This window comes from Somniosus microcephalus, chromosome 8 (assembly GCF_052327205.1).
Source record: "Somniosus microcephalus isolate GS21.2 chromosome 8, FLI_Smic_1.0, whole genome shotgun sequence".
Lineage (NCBI taxonomy): Eukaryota > Metazoa > Chordata > Chondrichthyes > Squaliformes > Somniosidae > Somniosus > Somniosus microcephalus.
This window is the reverse complement of record NC_140994.1, coordinates 161,057,278-161,081,005: the sequence shown is the minus strand read 5'-3', so window position 1 is coordinate 161,081,005 and position 23,728 is coordinate 161,057,278. Positions and strand designations below refer to the sequence as shown.

At 41.6% G+C, this 23,728-nt stretch overlaps 1 protein-coding gene across 3 annotated transcripts in view; it reads left to right on the top strand.

Annotated features, from left to right (window-relative positions):
* cplx2b (complexin 2b) overlaps positions 1-23,728 on the top strand; it is a 423,444-nt gene that overhangs the window by 344,922 nt on the left and 54,794 nt on the right. For all 3 annotated transcript variants that reach the window (XM_085995293.1, XM_085995295.1, XM_085995292.1), the window contains one exon: positions 17,690-17,865. In XM_085995293.1, coding sequence (XP_085851419.1) covers positions 17,690-17,865 — 176 coding nt within the window. The remainder of the gene's footprint in view (positions 1-17,689; positions 17,866-23,728) is intronic.

Sequence of the window (23,728 nt, the reverse complement as noted above, 5' to 3'; positions counted from 1 at the left end):
AGGCTAGTCTCCAGAAAAAAAAGGATCTTCCTTTAATTCACTAGTCTGATCTCAATAGCTCAGAGTTAAACCTGAAGATGGAGTTTAGAATGTACTCTTGATGCCATAGTATTCTGATGCCTAAAAGTAGCAACACAGTTTAACAAGGTCATAAGAAATGCAAAAAGAGCACTGGGGTTCATTTCTAGAGGAATAGAACTGAAAAGCAGAGAAGTATGTTAAACTTGTGTAGAACATTGGTTAGACCACACTTAGAGTACAGTGCACAGTTCTGGTTTCCATATTATAAAAAGGATAGAGAGGCACTGGAGAAGGTGCAAAAAAGATTTACAATACCAGAATGGAGAGGTTATAACTATCAGGAAGGACTGAACAGGCTGGGGCTCTTTTCTCTAGAAAAGAGAAGGTTGAGGTGACCTAATAGAGGTCTTTAAAATTACGTCTTTCAGATGAGATGTAAAAGATCCCATGGCACTATTTTGAAGAAGAGCAGGGGAATTATCCCTGGTGTCCTGGCCAATATTTATCCCTCAATCAACATAACAAAGACAGATTATCTGGTCATTATCACATTGTTGTTTGTGGGAGCTTGCTGTGTGCAAATTGGCTGCTGCGTTTCCCACATTAGAACAGTGACTACACTCCAAAAGTACTTCATTGGCTGTAAAGCGCTTTGAGACGTGAAAGGCGCTACATAAATGTAAGTCTTATTTTTATGAAGGGGTTTGATAGGGTAGACGTAAAGAAGGTATTTCCACTTGTGGGGTGTCCAAAATTAGGGGTCATAAATATAAGGTAGTCACTAATAAATACAATAAGGAATTCTGGAGTACCTTCTTTACCCAGAGTGGTTAGATTGAGGAACTTGCTACCACATGAAGTAGTTGAGACAAAGAGCATAGATGCATTTAAGGGGAAGCTAGATAAGTACATGAGGGAGAAAGGAATAGAAGGATATGCTGATAGGGTTAGATGACGTAGGGTAGGAGGAGGCTCGTGTCGAGCATAAACACCAGCTTAGACCAGTTGGGCCGAATGGTCTGTTTCTGTGCTGTAAATTCTGTGTAATTCTATGTAACCATTGGACACCTACAGCTGTGTGCATTCTAAGAACTCTTATGAGATGAGCCTGCTGAAAGATTCCTCTTGCTTCAATAATTCAATTGTCCACCGTTATAATATTCGAAGTGGGGGTTACATCTTTGAAATTTCACAGATGAAAAATATCCTAAAAGTTTTAGATAAAATCCATTATCTTGGTGAAGGAAAAAATCAGCAACATTTGACATTTTCACATCTGTGTGACTAAGAGCAGAACTTACCAGTAATTGCTCCACAGCACCTGCGTCTATTTTTACATACTGAGACACATTAAGACAATGTTGACCTCAAGTAAAAATAGAACAAATTCCAACTTTTATTGATAATCATTGTTGATCAAGTGTGACATTTTCCTTTACTGTGACATTTCCCAGCACACATTCATTCCAACACAATAGATAACCAAACATAACGGGCTAATTCATAAAGTAACTCTTCATCCAGCAGTTGCTTCTCACAGTAAACTCTTCCAGGACCTTGTTGTTACAGCCATATATTCTATCAAAACAGACCTTCATCATTTGTGTATTATCAGGACTTCATCATGGAATACTCAAAGTATTACACTCTTCATTTCTCTATGGCATGCTTTGTATGCTTTTTTACCCCCTCAGCAGATACTTTTAATGAAGATTATCATTTGTCATTCTGTGTATTTGTTCAAAATTCTATTTTATTCGGTCCACCATTTGAATTTCAACATCAATTTATTTGCAACGGATTATGGGCAAAAACGGTATGAACAATTTAAAAGCTGTTAAGGATGTACAGGAATTAAGGGACTACATTTTAACATTTTAAATTCTGACTAATAAAAGACTGTCAGGTGTCTGGTCATAATTTACTTAGTTTGTCAATTTCAAACGAATTTAAGCAATTTAAATCAACTGGTGAATAATCTTCATGTATGCAGGCTGAATTAAAAGTAATCGATTGAAAAATGATTAATGCAAAGAAATGTCAATAGCCTTTTCAAGGAAAACAACTAAAGTAAAAAAAAAAGTGACTATGGACCAATTTATCAACGCAGAATGTAGAAGACGTATAAGTGGAACAATCCCTCTAAATGTTCTAGTATTCGTCATTCCATTCCATTACCTCACGTCATGTTTCATAGATGCACAAAGACAAACATGCCAATCAACCACTTATTCAGACAGCACATACACATAACAAATGGAGCAAAAAGCTAACTCCTCTGCTAGTTATTAGTTTATTACATCGTCACAAGCTGACGACCCAGATAAATATAAATCAACTGTCCCAGCTATCGGTTAATATGCATAGTAAATAAAACATTCACTCTATACTTTACATTGTATTCCAACTGCCAATATTAAATGAACTATACATGCAAACAAATAAACTGATTAGAATTATGGCTGTGCGACTTCCATCATATATCAGTGATAGTAGTCTGTTTAATGCCTTTCTGTGCTGTACAATGACCATTCCTCCCCGACAGACACACATACAAATTTATCAGCTCAAACACAGGCACATTTTTTCAGTTGATGCAACACAAATAAAATTTCACCTCAGTCACTGCAACAAAGAAAATCTTTTGCTTAAAGGACCATCATTTGTTTCGATAAATTCTGGCTTTGGATCTTTATGGTAAAAGGGCCTAACCCCCACTAGAAACTAAAGGACAGTGGTCTAGTTCAAGATGACCACCAATCATTGCAGGCAGGATACTGAGCACAACTGAACCCAAAAGGACCAAACCAACCTGTCTCAACCTTCAATGGCGCACCAATGAAGCTAAGGTACCAATGTATCCCATGTATTCTCTAAGCACTTTGGAAATGTATCTACTGCTAGGTATATATGATTACGTACCAAAAGTTGTACACTAATGTAATTTCACTTATTTTTAAATAAAATGTAAAAACAATGGCTTTGCCCCAGTCTTCAGTATTGCTGTTATGTAATGGCAACAGACTGGGAACCACTGGATATAACAGCAGCTTAGAGCATTTTTTTTCAAAACAGTGGTAAAGTCACAGTTAGAGTACTATGTGCAATTTTGGACAACTCATAATATAAAGGGCAGAGCATGTGCAGTATGGATTCACCAGGATGTTGCCAGGGATAAGAAACTATAGATATAGGGAGAGACTTGAGATTCTGGGACTAATTCCACTGGAGCAGAGAATGCTCAAAAGAGATCTAATAAAGGTTTTTAAAATTATGAAGGTTTTTCATAGTGAATAGGGAAAGGCTATTTCCTTTGGTTGGAGAGTGAGTGAGGTCATCAATTTAATGAGAGTGAGGAGGGATATTAGGAGTTTTTTTTACACAGGTGTTTGGTGGAGCATGGAATGTTTTGGCAGAGGGAGTGATCCATAACATCTTTTAAGCGAAAATTGATAAATATTTTAAGTACAAGATACAGGACTATCAGGAGCGAGCAGGACAATGGGATTCGTTTTATATTGCTCTAGTAAAGAGCTAGCACAGGCATAATGGGATGAATGGCCTCTTTCTGTGCTGTAAACTTCTATGGTTCTAATTTACATATATTCACATTACAACAATGACTACACTTCTAAAGTACTTCATTAACTGTAAAGTGCTTTGGGATATATATATAAATTATATTAATGATCTGGACGAGGGAATTGGATGTAATATCTCCAAATTTACAGATGACACAAAGCTGGGTGGGAGGGTATGCTGTGAGGAGGATGTCGTGAAACTCCAGTATGATTTGGACAGGTTGGGTGACTGGGCAGAAACATGGCAAATGCACTATAATGTGGATAAATGTGAGGTTATCCACTTTGGTGGCAAAAACAGGAAGGCAGATTATTACTTGAATTGCAATAGATTGGGAGAAGGGGAAGTGCAAAGAGACCTGGGTGTTCTTGTGCACCAGTCGCTGAAGGTAAGCATGCAGGTGCAGCAGGCGGTTAAGAAGGCAAATGGTATGTTGGCCTTCGTAGCAAGAGGGTTTGAGTACAGGAACAAGGATGTCTTGCTACAGTTGTACAGGGCCTTGGTGAGACCGCACCTTGAGTATTGTGTGCAGTTTTGGTCGCCTTACCTGAGGAAGGACGTTCTTGCCATGGAAGGAGTGCAGCGAAGATTCACCAGGCTGATACCTGGGATGGCAGGAATGACGTATGAGGAGAGATTGTGTCAATTGGGCTTATACTCACTGGAGTTTAGAAGATTGAGAGGGGATCTCATCGAAACCTATAAAATTCTGTCAGGCCTGGACAGACTAGATGCAGGAAGGATGTTTCTGATGGCCGGAGAGTCCAGAACCAGGGGTCATAGTCTAAGGATAAGGGGTAAGCCATTTAGGACTGAAATGAGGAGGAATTTCTTCACCCAGAGAGTGGTGAACCTGTGGAATTCTCTGCCACAGAGGGCAGTGGAGGCCAGTTCATTAAATATATTCAAGAAAGAGTTGGATATATTTCTTAAGGCTAAAGGGATATGGGGAGAAGGCAGGGACAGGGTACTGAATTTGGATGATCATCCATGATCTCATTGAATGGCGGAGCAGGCTCGAAGGGCCGAATGGCCTACTCCTGCTCCTATCTTCTATGTTTCTATGTTTCTATGGATGTCCTGAGGGCATGAAAGGCGCTATATAAATGCAAGTCTTTCTTTCTTTTAAAATACAACTTAACATGGAGATTGAGTTGGAGGATTTTTAGTCTTTGTACTTCAGTGTAAATCTTTTGCATCATCATTATGCTGGACATTGCACCAAGGGCATTTTGGCCATTTAATGAAGCTTTTACCCAATACCATCTTCTATGTATTTTATGTAGCATGTGTGTGCAGTAGGTAAGGGGTCAAAACAAGGTGAGAAATGGTTTCCACTGGCATCAGTGGTATTGTGCTCTTGTTTCTCATATTATCAATGGAAGATTTAGTGATACAGTGCAAATGTAATATGTATAATGATTTTGTGTTGCTCGATTTTAAGGAATTGCTGAGTATGGCTTTCCATAATGAAGATAGACATGTCTTTATTTGCCTAGCTACAAAAAAACAGAAGTTTACTAGTACGCAACCTTGGCCAGTCCTTAATAACAAGAGATGCCAATCATGGTGTTTGAATGGAGTTATACAGAATGAATGTGTTAGCATTCACATTCTCATAGCGTACATACATTACTGCATTAATTTCTTGTGTGGCAGTATTTTAATAGATCTATTAATTTGTCAGGGATTGGCTGTAGGCAGTGTGTCTTTCTCCATGGACAAAATAATTTCAGTGTTACAGAGGTTATTTAGGTCACAAATATTGCTTTACCTTTATTACAAAACAACAATAAAATAATAATACAGAAATAAGAAACTAGGCTGCAGTGGAGAACCTTTTGAATGTTCCCAAATGGCTGTAATGATTAGAAGAATTGTTGACACTTTGCAGTTTGTGTTAAACCTCAGTTATATACACTGGACTGCTGTATAAATAAAGACATGTCCTAAAGTCATCAGAAGAGCTGAGAATTGTCAATTGTCTCAATTAATACACATATCGTACTCTCTAAAGAAACAAGGATGTTAAAGCTATCAGGCTTTAAATGAGAGATTCAGCAATATTCTAGAATACTAATCAATAGCAGAGTGAGACTACACCCATCAATTTTCCGCTAGTACCATTTTGACAGTGCTGTGAATGGTTAGCATGGAGCAATACTCTTTGATCAGGGATTATGCACACAGAGCTCTACAGACCAGCTTCTGAATGCCAGTGAAATTTGTAATGTTAGAATAAGGGCTGATAGTATAATTGGCTCTTTTCTAACACTCAAAACTTAAAACGCAGCCCAGCAGATCACTTGCTCGCTTCATGAGGTTTAAAAACCTGACTTCAAACTGCTTGCACTTATACTGCTACTGGTACAAAGCAAAGTGCTGTGAAACTACTTCAAGTGGTCTCACATCCAGTGTAAAGTGTTGTTCAACCTCAGTTGAGTTGCAGCTCTGGCCCACTTCAGTCACTTTGGTGCAGAAACCACAATGCAATATCAGAAGATGTCCAGTCTATAGATAAAGAGGGTGTAGTGGTATTGGTTGGTATCTTTTTCCCTCCATACACAGTATAATTCTGTGAAACGTTATCTGAGTTTCTTGTGATGAGGAGACTAAGCAGTAATAAGGTTCATTTGGCTTCTCAGCCATCCTAGATCTATGCAGCCCATTAGGATTCACTCTCCTACAGGTTGTAGAACACTCTCGGTGGATTTCTGTTCAGTTTGAAGGTGTTAATTTTCAGTATTGCAATTTTCCTCTCCTGTACATAACTCAAGTCTCCAGACAGTGCTATGAAACAGTGGGGTTGATTTTCATGTGTGGCATACTATCGGGCAGACAGTGGGCAGGGCATCTGCTCTGCCTAACCAGTGACATCAGCAGGAGGCCCAATTGATTTTTGTGGTTGCACCCAATTTAAATTTGAGTGGTGAGATGCCAGAGCTAAATACACTGCTTATAGACAGCTTGGGGTTTGGGAGCATGGGAAAACCAATGGGCCTGCTATTCCTCAAAGCCAGCCTGCAGCTCAAAGAGGAGGTGACACATCATTGGTGGTGTGTGGAAGCTGCATTTCTGGAGCAACAGGCACAATGTTGATGGCCACACCAACCCAATTGTGGATACTGACGTGGAGTTGCTTATTGAACAAATCAGAGTCATGTTTCTCTCAGTTGGCAGATGGATGCCACAACAAATAAGTTAGCATGCATGGACAGAGATGCTTGAACAAGTCATTGGCAGCAGCATCATTCCCAGGACCTGGTTGTAATGCACAAAAGTAATGTATGACCTTACCAGGACTGCCAAGGGAATAATCCTCATCACATCTCTCTCTTACTCTGCATATAGCTCTGCAAATCCACACTTTTCCCCTAGCATTACCAATCCTTCCATCCCCCTCTACACAAGCATCTCCTCCAATCATAACGGGCACTTCACACACCTCCTTTTACTTACACTCACACACTCAACACCTGCTATTGCCCTCAAAACTGGCACAAAAAACATTCATCTTTTATTTTGTTTGAACTTAGATTCTTCTCACATTCCTGTTACGTTCTTTGATACTTCACACTGTATACACTTTCTTTCATCCAATGACTTCCTTCTCTTGTTGTTTCTTCATCTCAGCACTATGCTAAGCTGCTTCTCATACCTTCACAACCCTTTCACAGGCCACACACTAACCCACTCCCACTCATCTTGTAAGACAAGCTTGCACACAACAGAAGTGAGACTGGAAGAACCACATTGCAAAATCTCACACTAATGGATGATGCCACCATCGGCATCATTGGCAGAGGGTGGACATGCAGCATTAGAGATGGTGAGGCTGGAGGCTATGCACTGCAGGGTGTTTGGCCATTTTCCCTTTGTATACTTTGGGTTTCATGAGCCAAGTGTACTGGGGATAACCTTTGTGCCCAAGCAGCCAGCCTCTCAATTGCTGTACAGGGTCAAAGGGTTGGGACATGGAAGATTGGTGCATGATAGAAGGGTCATGGTAGCAACCAGAAATGTGGGAACAGAACTACATGGTGTACTGCTGACAGTTAAACACCAGTTATGCATTAATGGAATATAAGCCTTCTGATTCAAGAAGGCCACGGGCTCATGTTGCATGGTGATGTCTGCAGTCAATGACACCCTGGACTTGGGGGAAGCCTGCAATCTGCGCAAACCCCAGAGCCTTATCCTGCTACTTTGGTGGGCCATAGTAACCTGGATTGTAACGGGGAATGCAGTGCCAGCTCAGGCTGCGGGTTTCAGGTCTTTGTGCAGGAGGCAACACAGGTCTGTGACAGCCTCCCTGAAGAAGCGCAGCCTCCTTGTGCACTGCTCCTCTGATAAGTGCAGGTATTTAATTTTGGACCGATACAGCCTGTTGGGTGGGTAAAGGTTTCTGCAAGTTCGCCTCCTCCTTTGTGGTTTCCCTGCAGCTGCTGCTGCATATGGTCTTTTCACCTGTTGCTTCCTTTAGCCTGAATAGAATGGCCAAAAAATTTCCCATTTTCAGAAAGCATTACCTCTAAGCTTCTTGAAGGTTTTCCAGACACAACAATTCTGCACCCAAAAATGACAGAAATACAAGCAAGATATCTGCTAAATGTTTACAGCGATTTAAATAATAGCAGGTAAGTGCTCCTTTAGTTACCACTGAAACGGGCCGTTTCTCGCCCTGTACTACCCATGATCTGTGGCCAGATTTAGGAAGCAGTGCTGGCACAAAAATTGTGTCCAGGTCCAAATCTAGTCATAGGCAGGAGCGCTGGCCACCTAAATCGAGGCCCATTCGAAAATCAGCAATATTTTCTTCTGATTTTCACCCTGCTAACTTCCATTCATGCAGAAAAACAGAACGGTTTGGAGATGACAATTGGCCCCAGTTTGTATTATAAGGCCAGCGAATTAATTAAACCACACAGTGCAGCCAAATGCTTCAGTTAGCTTAATGTCCCCTATTCCATCATAAAACACAACCCGAATATTCATTATAACCAGTAGTACATCGGAGCAAAGCAAATATAGGTTAATGTTTGCAGTTTAAGAACTACTGGAGATCGGATACACTCATCCTAAGATTGCAAACTGTTCCGATGCATTACAGCCCTTTGCCCTGGGTCAATTAGATTGCTTCATAAACAATCATTTATCCACCAATATGTGGTGAGAAGGCAGAGATGCTAAAGCATCAAAATCATACTAGCAAAGCCAAAATTACTTCACAATTGTACAGGGTGAAGACAGCAGTGTTTTCAAGGCATTTGCAGGGATGGGGATGTAGATGGTGAGTTATGAGCATCTGAATAGAGACAAATAGATAAATAGCACATTTGTGCCTCTCATTAGCGCCCCCCCCCCCCCCCCCCCCGGGGGTGGGAATGGAGTGATAGGAGGCTTGCGGGGCAGTAATTATAGGGGAGGTGGCGGGCGGTCTTTGAACGCAGTGTCCATGCCGCGATCTGGCAGACTGGCACTCCAAGCGCCGGGCTGCTGGCACGGCACCCCGCTCCCGCGTGGTCCAGGTATGTCCCCGCACAGTGGTGGGCTTGGGCCCTCCCCTTCCATGCGTCAGCGCTATGTGGCCCAGTGCATAGCACTGCAGAACGCACCGACCCGATATTCGGGGTGAGCGCTCTAAGAAGGAAGTGGAGCGCTTGAATTAGTGCTCCACCTCCCTCTTGGGGTGCTAAAACTGAAGTTAGTGATCGCCGGCGCTATTTTTAGCACCCAGGCAATGTTCGCGACCCAAAATAGTCGCGAATGAATTTTCCCCCCAATGAATTTAAATCAACGAGAGAGAGAACATGGGGCATTGTGGTGTAGCTATAGCCCAGCTTCTTACATTTTAACTTACTACAGATAACCTCAGCCCTTGGGAATAGCAAATGACCACTCTTCACAAACAAGCCAAAAACAGGGCCAGATCAGAACCATTTATTATTCCCTACTTTAGTTCATTGCCAACTTTCCATTCTGCCAGTAAAAAGCAATCTAAGTCCTCCACCACACACCGATTAGTAGTTGCTCAATGTTACTGATTTCAAGCCTTAATTCTTACTCATCCTTATTGAGCACCTCAAAATATAGATTTTTATCTTTTTTTCTGAATATGGAGGATATTTGATAAATATATAAGTGGTGTGCCCAGAAATGTTAAAATTAGACTTCAGTATATTGAACTATTGGTCCCATTACTTTTGAAAGCACAATAAAAAGCTGTAATGCAATCAAGGAGGGCAAAGCTTGAGCAATAAATACTCCCTCAACTGAAATGACGAGGCGACTTTCATTTTAGGTGAACATCGGATATGGAGGCCGTGATTTCCCCTAGCTCGGCGGGTCCGGTGCGGCCGGTTTCGGTGGCGGGTTGCGACCCCGCTGCTGGCTCCAGCCCACTGTCCAAAGTGATCTTAAGTTGATTGGGCTTGTTAAGTCCATCCAGCGCATTTCCCGGCCAATTGAAGGAAGCGGGCCTGATGACGTCACTTGATGACATGCAATCAACCAGTTTCCTTAAAGGGACCATGCGCAAATTTATTTTGACATTTGTGCTGTCAGTGTTCAACAGCATTGAGGTGCTGCAAACACTGACAAGCACTGCACAGAGGTGCGTGCCTGCACCCAGACTCTCCCATGACTCCCTCCATATGTTTATGGAGGGTGTTACAGCACGCAGGGAGGTTCTCTTCCCTTCCCATGGACAGAAGACACCTCCCCAGAAGATCAACGCAGCCAGGTTGCACCTTGCACAGGAGGACACAAGCAAGGATGTGGTCAGGAGGATCTGGGTGCAGTGCCACAAACGTTTCAATGATCTCAGTAGATCACGAAATGTTACTAAAAGCCACACTCAACCTCATCCTGCTGTGCCACTCATCACATCCCCATCACACTGCCTTCCCTACCCTACTCCTACACATCCTTACTCACACCAACTTACCTTGCACCTCCACCCATCCCTTTCTAACTACATTATCACTTCCCCATCTCACTAGCCACCCCTCACACTCACCCTCATCCTCATCCTAGTCCAATCACACCAACTAACAACACACAAGGGTAGGCACTTGTGTGTTTTAGCCAATGTTAATGTGAAGTTTCTGTTAATGTGGTGTCAAACATTGAAATCTTTATTTTCAACACTTTCCGGTCTTGGGCAGATTTGTGTGCACCTTTGGAAGTCGCTTAGTGAGTTGCAGTGAATGGTGAGACATAATGGTACCCCCCACAATGGTGATGAATGTGGAGGAATGGCTTGGGCATTGTAGGGATGCTTTATGGTGTTGGTGTGGGGTGGTGCCAACCTGGCGCATCATGTGGCAGCCAGGGTTTACAGTGTCAAGTGAAGTAAATTTGGCCAGGGAGAGGCCATCCCTGGCCTCCCAGGCAGCAATGTGGTCGGGTGCTGATGCCCTGTGTCCTGTGCAGCAGCAGCTGATTGTGGAGAAGGTTGGTGTTGTTGTTGGTGCTGCTGGTGTGCCTGGTGCTGCTGGTGTTGGGGCTGATTGTGTTGGGATTCTGAGGACCAAGGTGAGATAGTTTCAAGGGCACCGATGCTGATGGAATAGATGGCAGGTGAAGTTGAGATGACAGAAGCAATCTGTCAATGGTGAGAGAGGTTGTTCCAATGAGGTGACACTGGATACAAAGTTTATTCCAAACACTTGCAACCTGCATAAAGCCCAGTCTGTCTTCCAAATGCAGTAAGCAACAGCTTCTGACCTTGGAAAGTGAACAGCGATGAGATAGGAGCTTTTTTACAACATTTGCAGCTGTCAAGTAAAGAAATATCATGGTGACACAACTATTGACCTGCTTACCTGACGTGATCCCCAAGCAGTGGGAAACCCGTGGGCGAACTTGTAAAATTTAAAGGTGAGCTTAAAATTGTTTTTAAGTGCCTGTTAACAAGTTCTTAATCATCTAAATTACCTCCCCCGCCGCTTGGTGTCGGGTCTGTTCAGCGATGACAGACCAGGCATCTGGGCAACTAGCGTGGCATTCCCTACCCACTGTCAAAAAAAAAAATTCCCACCCGACCCACCACCAAATGTGCCCGCTGACCCCCTGAAAAATCCCCCCCGAGTGTATTTAGCAATCGGAACACCCACCCGACCTCACCAGTGAGAGGCACAAACCATTTTCATGGTCGGACCTCATTTTAATTTGATAGGTGAGCTGAAGTGTGTTTCCGGTTTGGAGAGACAGCTTGCCGATCGGAGTGCGGACAGAAAATCCAGTGGTTCTTTTGTGGAGCTGAGTTGGCAGGGCCAGTTTGATGGGGTGGGCAGACAATAGCGCAGGGGCTGAGCGATTGAAGGCAGTGGGACGATTTTTGTGGCGCATTCATCCCTTTAAGGACCGCTGGTTAGATTGTTCTATGTACAGTTCCACTGGGAAGGGCTTGCGCAGTGTGCACTCCGCCCAGTGGAAGCCCAAAATTGCATCTGGATCCTCTGCACATTATAGGACCCCAAGTTGCATATATTAAGTAGTTTCTCCACCAGCTTCAGACAGGATTGCTGCTCACTTATTTCCCAGCCTGCTCCAAAATCGAGGCAGGTGGCCGACAGTGGGAATAGAGCGGTAAGTGTTGCACTGTGCTTTTCATTGCGCTACTGCCCAAGTCCTGCCAGGCAAAGGGGCTGAAAATTGACCCTGATCCAACCATCATGCTGTGCTGTGTGACCGACTGTGAGAGCCCATTACTGCACTGTTCAAGCTAGTAAGGAAATTCACATTGGCCCTTCCATTATAAAAGCACAAGTTTTGTTACAAAGCAAATAAAGGTCACACCATGCTAGAAGTTTCTGTTTTCTAGAAAAGATACCTGTTTTCAGCACTTGGTATATATTGTTAGGTTAGTTGTGCAGTAAAACGCTGGGATATTCACTATAGTCAAAACTCTACTTATATTTAAAACAATTTTTTAATGGAGATAACCGTGTCATGCATGTGCATAATATCGTCAATTTCCTTAGTACATTTCAATTATACACTGGGCTCAGCTAGAGTGCATGCTGAAGCACCAAGTGAAATTATATACATGCAAAGTGCAGTACTGCTTCTCTGCACAAATTATATGAATTATTGACTGATTTGTGAGGAATACCATTACCAAAACTACATGCCAAATACGCCAAAATGCTTCTCAAGAATTCCTCTATAACAGGTTAAAAGTAAACATTTCTGAAACTCTGTTTCGCAAATCATACATACGTGAAACAGGATGTGTTGTTTAAAAGTAAATAGTTTATACTGAAATCAAGGCCCTCTAATGTGACAGTATGTCCTGGGTCTAAATCTTAATAAAGGTCAATACTCTATTAATATGGGAAGTACAATATGCAGGCGCAATTATTGTAAACACTGCGCATTGTGATAAGGTCAGGACATGTTAATAAATGTTTTTGGATGAGATTGGAATTAGGGCTCTAACAAAGGTGTGGGACATCAAAAATGGTTACGACTTAATTTTGACACCATTCAAGGTAACCTTATTTGATTTGTATTAATCTTGTTACATAGCTACTAAGTTTAAAATAAATGCATCTACATTTTTGAAGTTTCGAAACTAAAAACAAAGCAGCTCTGGCTGTTAAATCTCTTGGCAAAATATATATAATGATACTGTATCATTACATAAATTACACAGAATATACGGCACAGAAACAGGCTATTTGGCACAACCAGTCCATGCCGGTGTTTATGCTCCACTTGAGCCTCCTCCCATCCTTCCTCATATAACTATCAGCGTAACCCTCTATTCTCTTTTCCTTCATATGCTTATCTAGCTTCCTCTTAAATACATCTATACTAATCACCTCAACTACTGTTTGTGGTAGCAAGATCTGCATTCTCACCACTCTCTTGGTAAAGAATTTTCTTCTGAATTTCCTGTTTGATTTCTTGGCGACTATCTTATATTGATGGCCTCTAGTTTTGCTCTTCCTCACATGCTTTCATGTGATTCCTCATCCGATAATCTATTGTTACAGAATACACAATATCCTTATTAAATACTGCAGTACTTTTTACTTAAATTGCTTAGAAAGCCTCACACAGGTTACAACTCTGATCCATTTGTTGCCCCATTAAATAGACTTTACACACATACACGTAAACAACCTCTGATCCCATTACTTCCACTCCCCTCCCTCCCCCAATAGCAGCAGTACTTTATGCTACTCGGGAATAGAAGGGAAGCAGAACCACCCTACCCTATCCTCCACCCACCTCCCTCCCTCCTCAAGCATTGTTAACAGAATACAATATTTTTCTTCAGCATTATTTAAGCATTGACCTGTTGGCATTGATGAGACCACATAGATGGTGACTTAAAACAACTCTGTGCCACCATATAATTACATTCTGCTGCTTTCCAGAGAACAGTCAGCCATGAGAGCAATCAAGATGGGGATATTAGAACAGGTTAAGAGCTGTTTTTTTTCCAAATGTGACAGTGCGTTTGACTGTGTTGTACTGAATGCAGTTTTTATGCTGTGGTAAATCAAATCACAATTAGTAGTGATACAAATGCCAATTTTGCCGTAAACTTTGAAAAGCTTTCAAATTTTGTATTGAGGGAACTGGTAAATTACAAGGATTTGCAGCTTGCATCTAAATGTTAAAACATTACTCAATTAGGAAACCCAGGTTGAATACCAATATTAATTGACATTCACACTGAGCCTATCCATGAAAGGAAAAAATTGTTGCTCTAGGCACCACTGAAGATTGCTTCTTTGTTGATGACACAAAGAGCACCATGGATGATGTTATTCAGATGTCTTTACATTAGACCATTCCACCCTCCAACTGAAAAAGATAGCACAGATGTAGGCGGAGGATAAACTCAGCTAAGAGAAAATTCAGAGGAAATCTCCATAATTATTAGAAAAGATTGCATGTTTTATTTTATTCTTCTCTTCTGTTGTGACATCTTTAAATAATTTATCATTATACAACAGATTCTCTATTAGTGAATTTAATTATAAAAACAGTTTTTCCTTATTGCTTTAATGTTTATTCCAAATTGATAGAGTAAATATTCAAAACTTCAAAGGGAAGCTAAAATCAAAATCACAATACATACAGGAACATATGGTTGGAGGAGACCACAAAGATTGAAATGGGCAAGGAGATAAAGATGGAGAAATTTGAAGTCAAGAACGAGGATATTGAGGTTGATTCCTTGGGGCATTGGGAGCCAGTGGAGCCTGATAAGCCTGACCAGCAAGGAGAGCACTGGAAGAAAATCAGCCTTAATGTGATAAAGGAATAGATTAGGGTTTTTGGTGGCAGAGTAGAAGAGGTAGGGTCAGAAGCAAGCAATGATTCAGAGGTAAAAGAAAGCAGCTTTATAGCAATGGAGGAAGCCAAGCTTGGTGTCAAGCAGTTCGACAAGGTTCCATACCTCTGGGTTCAGTCCAAGATGGCAGCTGGGGGGCGGGGGAGTTGATGGAATTGAGGCAGAAGGCACTTAGATGTTTGTGGAAGTAAAGGAGAATGGCTTTGGTTTTACCAATATTCAGCTAGAGGAGTTTCATCCAGGTCTTAATGTTGGATTGGCAGTTGGAGACAACCAAAGAAGCGCGGAGACAAGTCAAATTTGGTTGATTTGCGCCTCCCATTAGTGCCGCGATATTGGCTCGCTGTGCCCCAAGAGGGATGCGGGGCACTTCCAGTAGCGTCCCTCCTCCCTTTCGGGGCGCTACTTGGGAAAATCGGCCGCGGGGGCGCAAACATTTTTGGGATGCTAAAATTAGCACCCCGGCGAAGGTAGCGCCCCAATTTTTACCCCATAATCTTTAGTGAACTTGCAAGAAAAAAATTGCAGAATTCTCCCATCCAAGGTTAATTAACTGAAGTGGACACAATTCAAATGAACATCAGTTATCTTCAATACCAGCAGCTTCTGAGGGCTAGATTTTCCACTAATTGATTATGAATGGTCAGAAAATTAAATCTTCCCATGCCCCAAGTCAAACTCATCCTAGTGACTAGGCACACAGCCAGTAGAAGTGGACGTTACACACTGAGCACTCTCGTTTCATCTGATGAGTGGAAGGTCACCAGACTGCTCAGACACAAACTTCTTTTGTGCCATTATTGTACGGCCAGCTCCCAACACATGTGTTTTGCTCACCCGGTAGCAATCAAAGTTAAGCATGTCAGACTTTATTTTGAGACCGACAACCAGAAGACCCATTGCTTTTGACTGGCTATTTCCAACTGCTATCAGTCTTCCTAGGGTCAGTATCAAGACAGTACTTTCCATGTGCACATTGTATGGCCAGCCTGCACATGTACGGAACAGTAAGACCCACAGTGCAGCCAATTTACAGGAAGACTGGCTGCACCATCCACGTGTAAATGCAGGGAAGTGACACACTTCGATCACTCCCTCATGACCCGGGCTGCAACGTAAAAGCAACTTCAGGTCCTGGAGCATGCACTGTGATGCTCCGGGATTTGGAAACAGCTAGAGGTAAATACAATGGATACAAGTGAAGTGGCACTGTTTCAATGCCACTTCACTCCTTCAGTGCCAGCTCTTGCAACATAATAACAGCAACAGATTTTTCTCTGGCAGCTACTCCTGATTAAACCCTGCATGTGTAATTTGATTTGGAGAATGTGTGTAATACTGTAGCCATGGTAAAATGCATCATTTTGGCACGTTGTTGGAGCTTACTATTGAAGCTGTTAGAGTTAACAAGAGCATAAATGCTTAGGGGTCAAATACTGTAGTTTAGATTTTTTTTGAAATTTATATTTATGTAACAAAAATATTAAGAGATGTCAACTTAAAGGAGCTTGGTGCTACTTGCATAGCCTAACTATGGACTTTTTAGCTGCAACCATTAAAATAATTCTGTTTAGTATTTTTCAGCAGGTGGATCCATATTTTAAGCAATTTTATTATAAATAAATACCTAGGTTACTGCAGTATAATAATATGTACGTGAGATGGCTCAGCTACTTGAAAACTTAGTCCCAAACCAGGCTGAGAGGAGCCTCCCTCTCAGTCTAGTTGCCTTAGCATCTGTTAGTGTTTCTTAGCTGCAGTCCCCACTCCACAGAGGGGAGCTGAGGAGAATTTATTTTTTACTCAATGAGTTGTTATGATCTGGAATGCACTGCCTGAAAGGATGGTGGAAGCAAATTCAATAGTAACTTTCAAAAAGGAATTGGATAAATACTTAAAAAGGAAAAGATTGCAGGACTACGGTGAAAGACCAGGGGGGTGGGACTAATTGGACAGCTCTTTCAAAGAGCTGGCTCAGGCACGATGGGCCAAATGGCCTCCTTCTGTGCTGTATGATTCTATGATTCAAGAAATATGTGCCATAGCTTAAGCAGGATAAAAAAAAAGTGTGTGCAAAAGGTCACTGTTTGTGCACACTGCTTCACATTTCCCAGTGGATGCAGCAATTCCCATGATTGATGGACCCCACAACAAATGTGTGCAATAGTGAATAGCACAACTGTCGTCAGCCTGCTCCCAATACCAGCAAATGTCTTCCTCATTTGCAGCCAGGTAGGGGGAGCTGGGAGACTCAGTTATCACCTCCCCCCATGCAGCTGGCACCTGTGGAAGGTAGCCTTCAGCCCAAAGTAGAGGCCCCCTCCTCTGGTGAAACTTATCCAGCAGGACTTACAAAACTTTGCATCAATAGGAGCAGTGTTTCTCACATGTCTTCACCTTGTCATTGTGAACAATTAATGCACTTCTCTGCCCCAACACTTCTCTGCCCCAACACAACTGCCTCTTTTACGCCAAACTACAGCCCTATAAGTGCTGCCACCTCCCTGGAATTTACACTCCCCAGCAGGCCAAGCTGTCTGGGCAAGTTTTTCCTGTGACACAAACCTTTTCAAAATCGGCTTATGGGGTCCCATTGCAAAGCCTGGCATGGCCCACCTCCACGCTACTGGGGCAGATGCACCCACACCAAGGGTGTTCGCAACCCCAATTTTGCCGATCTCGCAAAAATGGAGCTAATATCTAAAGAAGAAAAGGCATGTTGTTCATATCGCTCTTCACGGCTATATTATCTGTTGTTATTTCATACAGGGGCCACCAAAGACATGGGAAAGATGTTGGGAGGTGATGAAGAGAAAGACCCAGACGCACAGAAGAAGGAAGAAGAAAGACAAGAGGCCCTTCGTCAACAGGAAGACGAACGTAAGCAAAAACATATTAGAATGGAAGCTGAACGGGAAAAAGTACGGCAACAAATACGAGATAAGGTAAACAAACTTAATTGCTCCTTCGGCAACAGTTATTATCATCTATTTATCTATCAATTACATTTATAATAAATACATTAATGACAGGTAAGGACTGGTTATAACAGAAGAAAGTACAGTTTAATTCTTCTATATCATACCTACCTTTTGAAGAATCGAAACCTAAGAAATCTGTACATTAGTTTCAGCATTATAATTGCCTAGTAAAAAATGCATATTCTAGTAATCCTTTGGTTCTGGGCTCACAGGGATTACCATTGTTCCTTAGTTTAGAAAATAATGACATGGTGCGTGTCAAATTTTTAAATTACATTTTAACTGAGTGATAGGATATATCTAACACTTAACAGAGGTCAGTACTGGCAGGTTGAGACTGTAAATCATATCCTGAGGGACAGATTTAATTTTTATAAAATGACTACATTATTCACAGTTAGTTATGTTATAGATGCTCATGTTACTGTCCTTTTTATAATACTGGTTGATTTCCCATTATATTACTCATGGTTGAAAAAAATGAAGGGTTAGAATTTCCACAACGTTTTCCCAATTTCCTGCCGTAACTTCAATGGAAGATGGGAAGGGTAGAGAACTGACATGGTTGTGAAAAGGATTAGAATTTTTTTTATCAGGGATTTGATTGATTTTACAATGGTTGCCGATTATTTACTGTTTACTTTTTAGTGATTACATAGTTCTATAAAGAAATATTGGGGTGAAATTAGTCTTTGGTGATTGCGCAAAATGGGCGATCATAAATCGGCAGCATGTTTTACACTCACTTGATTTTCTTTGCCATTGAGGACCAATTTCACCCCAATTAATTTTTGTTTCAAAAAGATATAAAGCTAGAGATTACTGTCAGTGATGTTATTGTACAAGCACTCGTATAAGATTCCTCACTATTTTGACAGAAGTGTTAACATATTTAAAATAAATGGGTTAGCACCTCGGTTAAAATTACAAAAAAAAGAATTTAGTATGAGCTCATTAAGTATTTGTATAACATTAGCAGGAATTTCTAGGATATACTGTTTTCTGATTTGTTCAATTTTAGTGAATGTGGCATTTGAAGAGAATGTTATACGTCCTGCACACACACATTCCCAACAGAGGTGCACCAGATGAAAAATGTTTAATTATATAAATTGCTCTCTCTCTTCCCCCCAGTCTCTCGCTCTCTCTCTTCCCCCCAGTCTCTCGCTCTCTCTCTTCCCCCCAGTCTCTCGCTCTCTCTCTTCCCCCCAGTCTCTCGCTCTCTCTCTTCCCCCCAGTCGCTCGCTCTCTCTCTTCCCCCCAGTCACTCGCTCTCTCTCTCTTCCCCCCAGTCGCTCTCTCTCTCTCTTCCCCCCAGTCGCTCGCTCTCTCTCTTCCCCCCAGTCGCTCACGCTCTCTCTTCCCCCCAGTCGCTCGCTATCTCTCTTCCCCCCGTCACTCGCTCTCTCTCTTCCCCCCAGTCGCTCGCTCGCTCTCTTCCCCCCAGTCGCTCGCTCGCTCTCTTCCCCCCAGTCGCTCGCTCTCTCTCTTCCCCCCAGTCGCTCGATCTCTCTCTTCCAACAACAACATGCCCTCAAAAAAGCCTCGGTACCGCCGGGCACCTCCAGCTAGTTTTCTATATAATTTTGTCATCATGTATATAGATTTTCCCACTATATATCAGAATTATTTGATTTTTGTATTAACTAACTCACTACTCCATACTGGTACAATAATATAACAAAATTCACTTCTTTATAATCAGGATTGCCACTTTTCAATTTGAATCTTCTCTAAATTAGCTATCACTTTATATTCCAAAAATCAATTGGATGTTACTGTTTTATTGATTCAGCTGGGTGTAATACATTCTGTAATTGCCTTTCTTGTTTTACAGCTGTTTGTTTTCAATAAACCAACTGTCAAATCTTCAATTATACCACTTATTTTAATATTCCTTAAATCAAGGTCAGGATAGTCGACAATAAACCTAGTAATCTTTTTTGCGATCAGCTCAATTTTAATCTGTGAATACACCCAAAACAGTGAGTGCTGCTCATTCTTACGATGGGAGAGGCTTGAGCCCTCTGCAGATTGTGTTTTGAAGTGGAGTGCTGCAGTCACAGACATGAATATGGAAGCAACACCCCATGATCAGAAATCACTTGTGTAAAAAAAAACTTTACCAACAAGTACCAAATATAACCAAGTGCTAGCCTTATCGATCACTTTATAACCCGGTATTTCTGTGATCTGTGAGCAGTGTCATCTCTCACCTTATCCAAAAGAAAGGGTAACCAAAAAAATCTAAATTTAAATAAGTATTGTACCCTGTCTAGTATTACAAATACACAATTCAAGTGACATGAATTTCACTCAGCTTTCTCTTAAGAATAGCTTAACCCAAGCCTCAGCGAGCGCCCCTTCTTGGAGGGGTGAATTCCTCCACTTCCCCATTCACCATTCTTAGAGCATCTCTGAGTGAGAATACCAGCTTGTGCCATTTGCCAACTAATGCCACTTCAGCAGAGTTTTTGACTATTTGAATGTGCTTAGCAAATGATGACATCTTAGGAAAATTGGTCTGGCAGGGTTATTCTGCTAAATTATCAATGTTTGTGGGCTTAATGGATCAAAGTACATGATATATATTTACTACAAGCAATATAAGATATTCCTTTAAATGCTGTAGAATGAGACAGCTCCAAGTCAATAATATTGAGCTTAACTCTCTAAAACAGCCATCTTCATTAGAATCGATTTGTGCACTAATGGCTTTGCAGATCATTTAATGAAATGTTATGTTAATGTACTTTACACAGGTGAGAAAAGTAGGTCCGGTCACAATGTATAAACACCAATAAATTTATTTTACTAGGAAAACCATCTAGTTCCATATTAAAATCATTCAAGTCACTCTAAAGCCTGTATTGGTATTTATTCATGGGGATAGGAAACTGTTCTGAAAAGTACTTTTAGCATAGGAGAAATAATTCAATAGACTGAAACTATGTGCTGTCAGACTGGCATCAAGTCAACAGCAAGGAGATCTGATAGAGGTGTTTAAAATAATGAAGAGTTTTGATAAGTTAAATAGAGAAAAATAATTTCCACTGGTCACTGAGTCAGTGCTTGACGAGAGGGCTTAAATTTAAGATCATCACAAAAAAAACGGAGAGGCTGTAAGGACATGGAAAGCCCCACCAGCAACAGTGATGGAAGCAGAATCCATAAAAGTTTTTAAAAGAAAAAGGACAAATTAAAAAGTAAAAAAGAAAAGGATATGGAGAAAGGGCTGGGGAATAGGACTAAGTGGTTAGTTCTTTCAGAGAGCCAGCCCATGCATCATGGGCCAAATGGCATTCTGTAAATTCTATAGGCCTAATATTCTTGGTGCCAGGGAGGGTGGAAAAACTGCACAAACCTAATGGGGGCAGGGTGGGGGGACGGGGACGACTGCAATTTGGAGCAGAACCTAGCCCTGCCAGATTTCCAGCCCATTTATCCAGCCTTGCAAATCCTGATAGGGGGGGAGGAGGAGTTCATGTCTTGCGCCCACCCTTACTTTGCCCCAGCAATATTTTTGGAGTGTCTCTAGGTTATCCCAAGAAATCCACCCAGTTAGTCTCAGTGGATCCCATGCCAGTTGAGAATGTTCTGAAGGCCCCAAAAGAAGATGAGCAAAGGGATTGATTACCTTCTGAATGCAGCCTTGGGTTCCTTGTGGGGAATTAAGATTTTTTTTCTTCTGCTTTTCGGCCCCTAAAGGGCTTTCGGCTCTCCCTATCAGAGCAGCAGGGTGCTGTTCTGATTTCCTGCAGGCAAAACGAGGCGGTTGTCTCTGTTTTCCCTCTATAGGCACAGGCTGTCTCCCCCAAATATTACAATTACCCAATCCCGGGGATTTGGGATGTCGTGAGTTCTGCAGCCTTTTGCATGTTTTATGCCTTGTCTATGGTCTAAGAGTTTGGCTCCGATTTTGAAAGAGATCAATGGGATTATGACTATTATTACAGTTGAATTTAACACATTTTAATATGCACTGGTCTACCTATGATAATCTCTTTAGATTCCATTATTGGGCACCTAATTGATCTTTTTGCTACTCTTTTGCCCTTCTCCTGAGTCAAGAGATTATGGGAGATAGCCCAAGGGAATCATATACTTCCTCTGCTTCAAATTGACAAAGTTCATAAGGATGTAAAACTCTTTTCCTCACTCCACTACAAAGGAGGAGGAAATAACCCGATTCAACATAGATATGGGGGTAGGAATTGGTATGCATTGCACCCATTTTCTGGATGTACAATGGGTGCAAAGCATACCAATTTAAGTAAATTCATGGGGCCCATTTGTTTATGTCTAAAACAGGGGTTAGGCGCCTTGAATATGTTAATGAGGGGCCTAACCCCTGTTGATGGACCCAGTGTAAAAGTAATTATAGATGAGCGGGGCAGGCTAATTTCTACCCCATGTGGTTCCCTTTAGATTACCTCATGGGTAGGTAACATCCCAATTGTTGCTTCCTCTCTGCAGGTATCCTATTCATTGTTTTTAGTAATTGCTCTGAGAGTCTACAATGTCCCTCCTCCTTTCCCCTGCACCCATATTGGGCTGTTTTGGTTGTGGTTTCTCTTTTTCCTTCTAATGGTGGGAATCTATTCTGATTTTCAGCAGCTGCTGCTTTTCTTTTTTCTTTCAGATCTATTTCATAGATATTTACAAGTTTACTTGTGCCTGCTGTGCCCACAGTATCCCTCATTCACCCAGATTGGTCCTAGGGGTATCCAAGTGATTGTATCTTGACTTCTTACTGCTATCTGTTAAGAGAATTGTCTGTTTCCTATCGAAATGTCTTGTTTATTTGTAATTACTGAATTTTTGTTCCCTGCATTTGTTACTGTTTTATTTTTGTGGAACGGAATGAGGGAGGGAGAGGAGGAAGGGACGGAGGAAAGGAGGTCGAACTTGACCCTTTGGCACAAAGCATCTCCACAGTTAGATTGTAGGAACACAGAAAAGAACAGAGAGGTAATTAAAACAAATGAATATGGTCCATTTTAGTTCATCCAGAGAGATTGTAATGCCCCATCCATTGTAGCATCCAATACTTTCCAAACCTCTGACACCTCCAGAAATGATGTTATCTCTCTCAGATGGTGAGGACTGTGGCACGAGTTGTTTTTTTACTTTTGCACCGAAGAGAGTGGAGGGTGAGGACTTGAGTTAGTAGGGAAAGATGATCAGGGGTTGAGTTGGGAGGGACCAGGGACCTGGAGCAGCAGCTAGGAGGGAATGGGAGCCAGGGCTGGGTTGTGGCTCAGGCTCAGATGGATTGGGAAAGATAAGTTCTGGGACTCATACTTGGAGGAAACAGGAAGGCTGGGAAAAGAGAGAATAAAGGGGCTTGACTGCAGAGTATTAGTCAGGCCAAGAGCAGACCAATCAGATCTATGCAAGATAGTAAACAGTTATAGCCTCATTTTTTAAATTCATATAGATGGAATAATTCATCTATTCAGTACTATTACAAATTGTTAAAAAACCAATAGATTGATACAGACTTAAAATTACATTGCAAGCACCATGAGCTTACAGTGCAGAGTAACCTCTTATTATCTTTTCTCGTATTTAGTACCAGCCCAAAGAATTTCCCGCAAACATGTTTGCTTAAAGTGAAGTGTAATTGTAGATATTTCAGGGAATTTTTCTGTAATTGTCTTAGCCAAATTTCCATTGATAGCTTCAAATTCAGCTCTTTGAGGAGGATTGTTCAGATGCAGTCATCCATTTTGCAAAGAAAACAAAATAATATAAAAATAGTATCGGTCATCTTAATCAACTCCTACTCTAAAACTGCCAAAGACGTCTAGCTTTCAGACTTGAG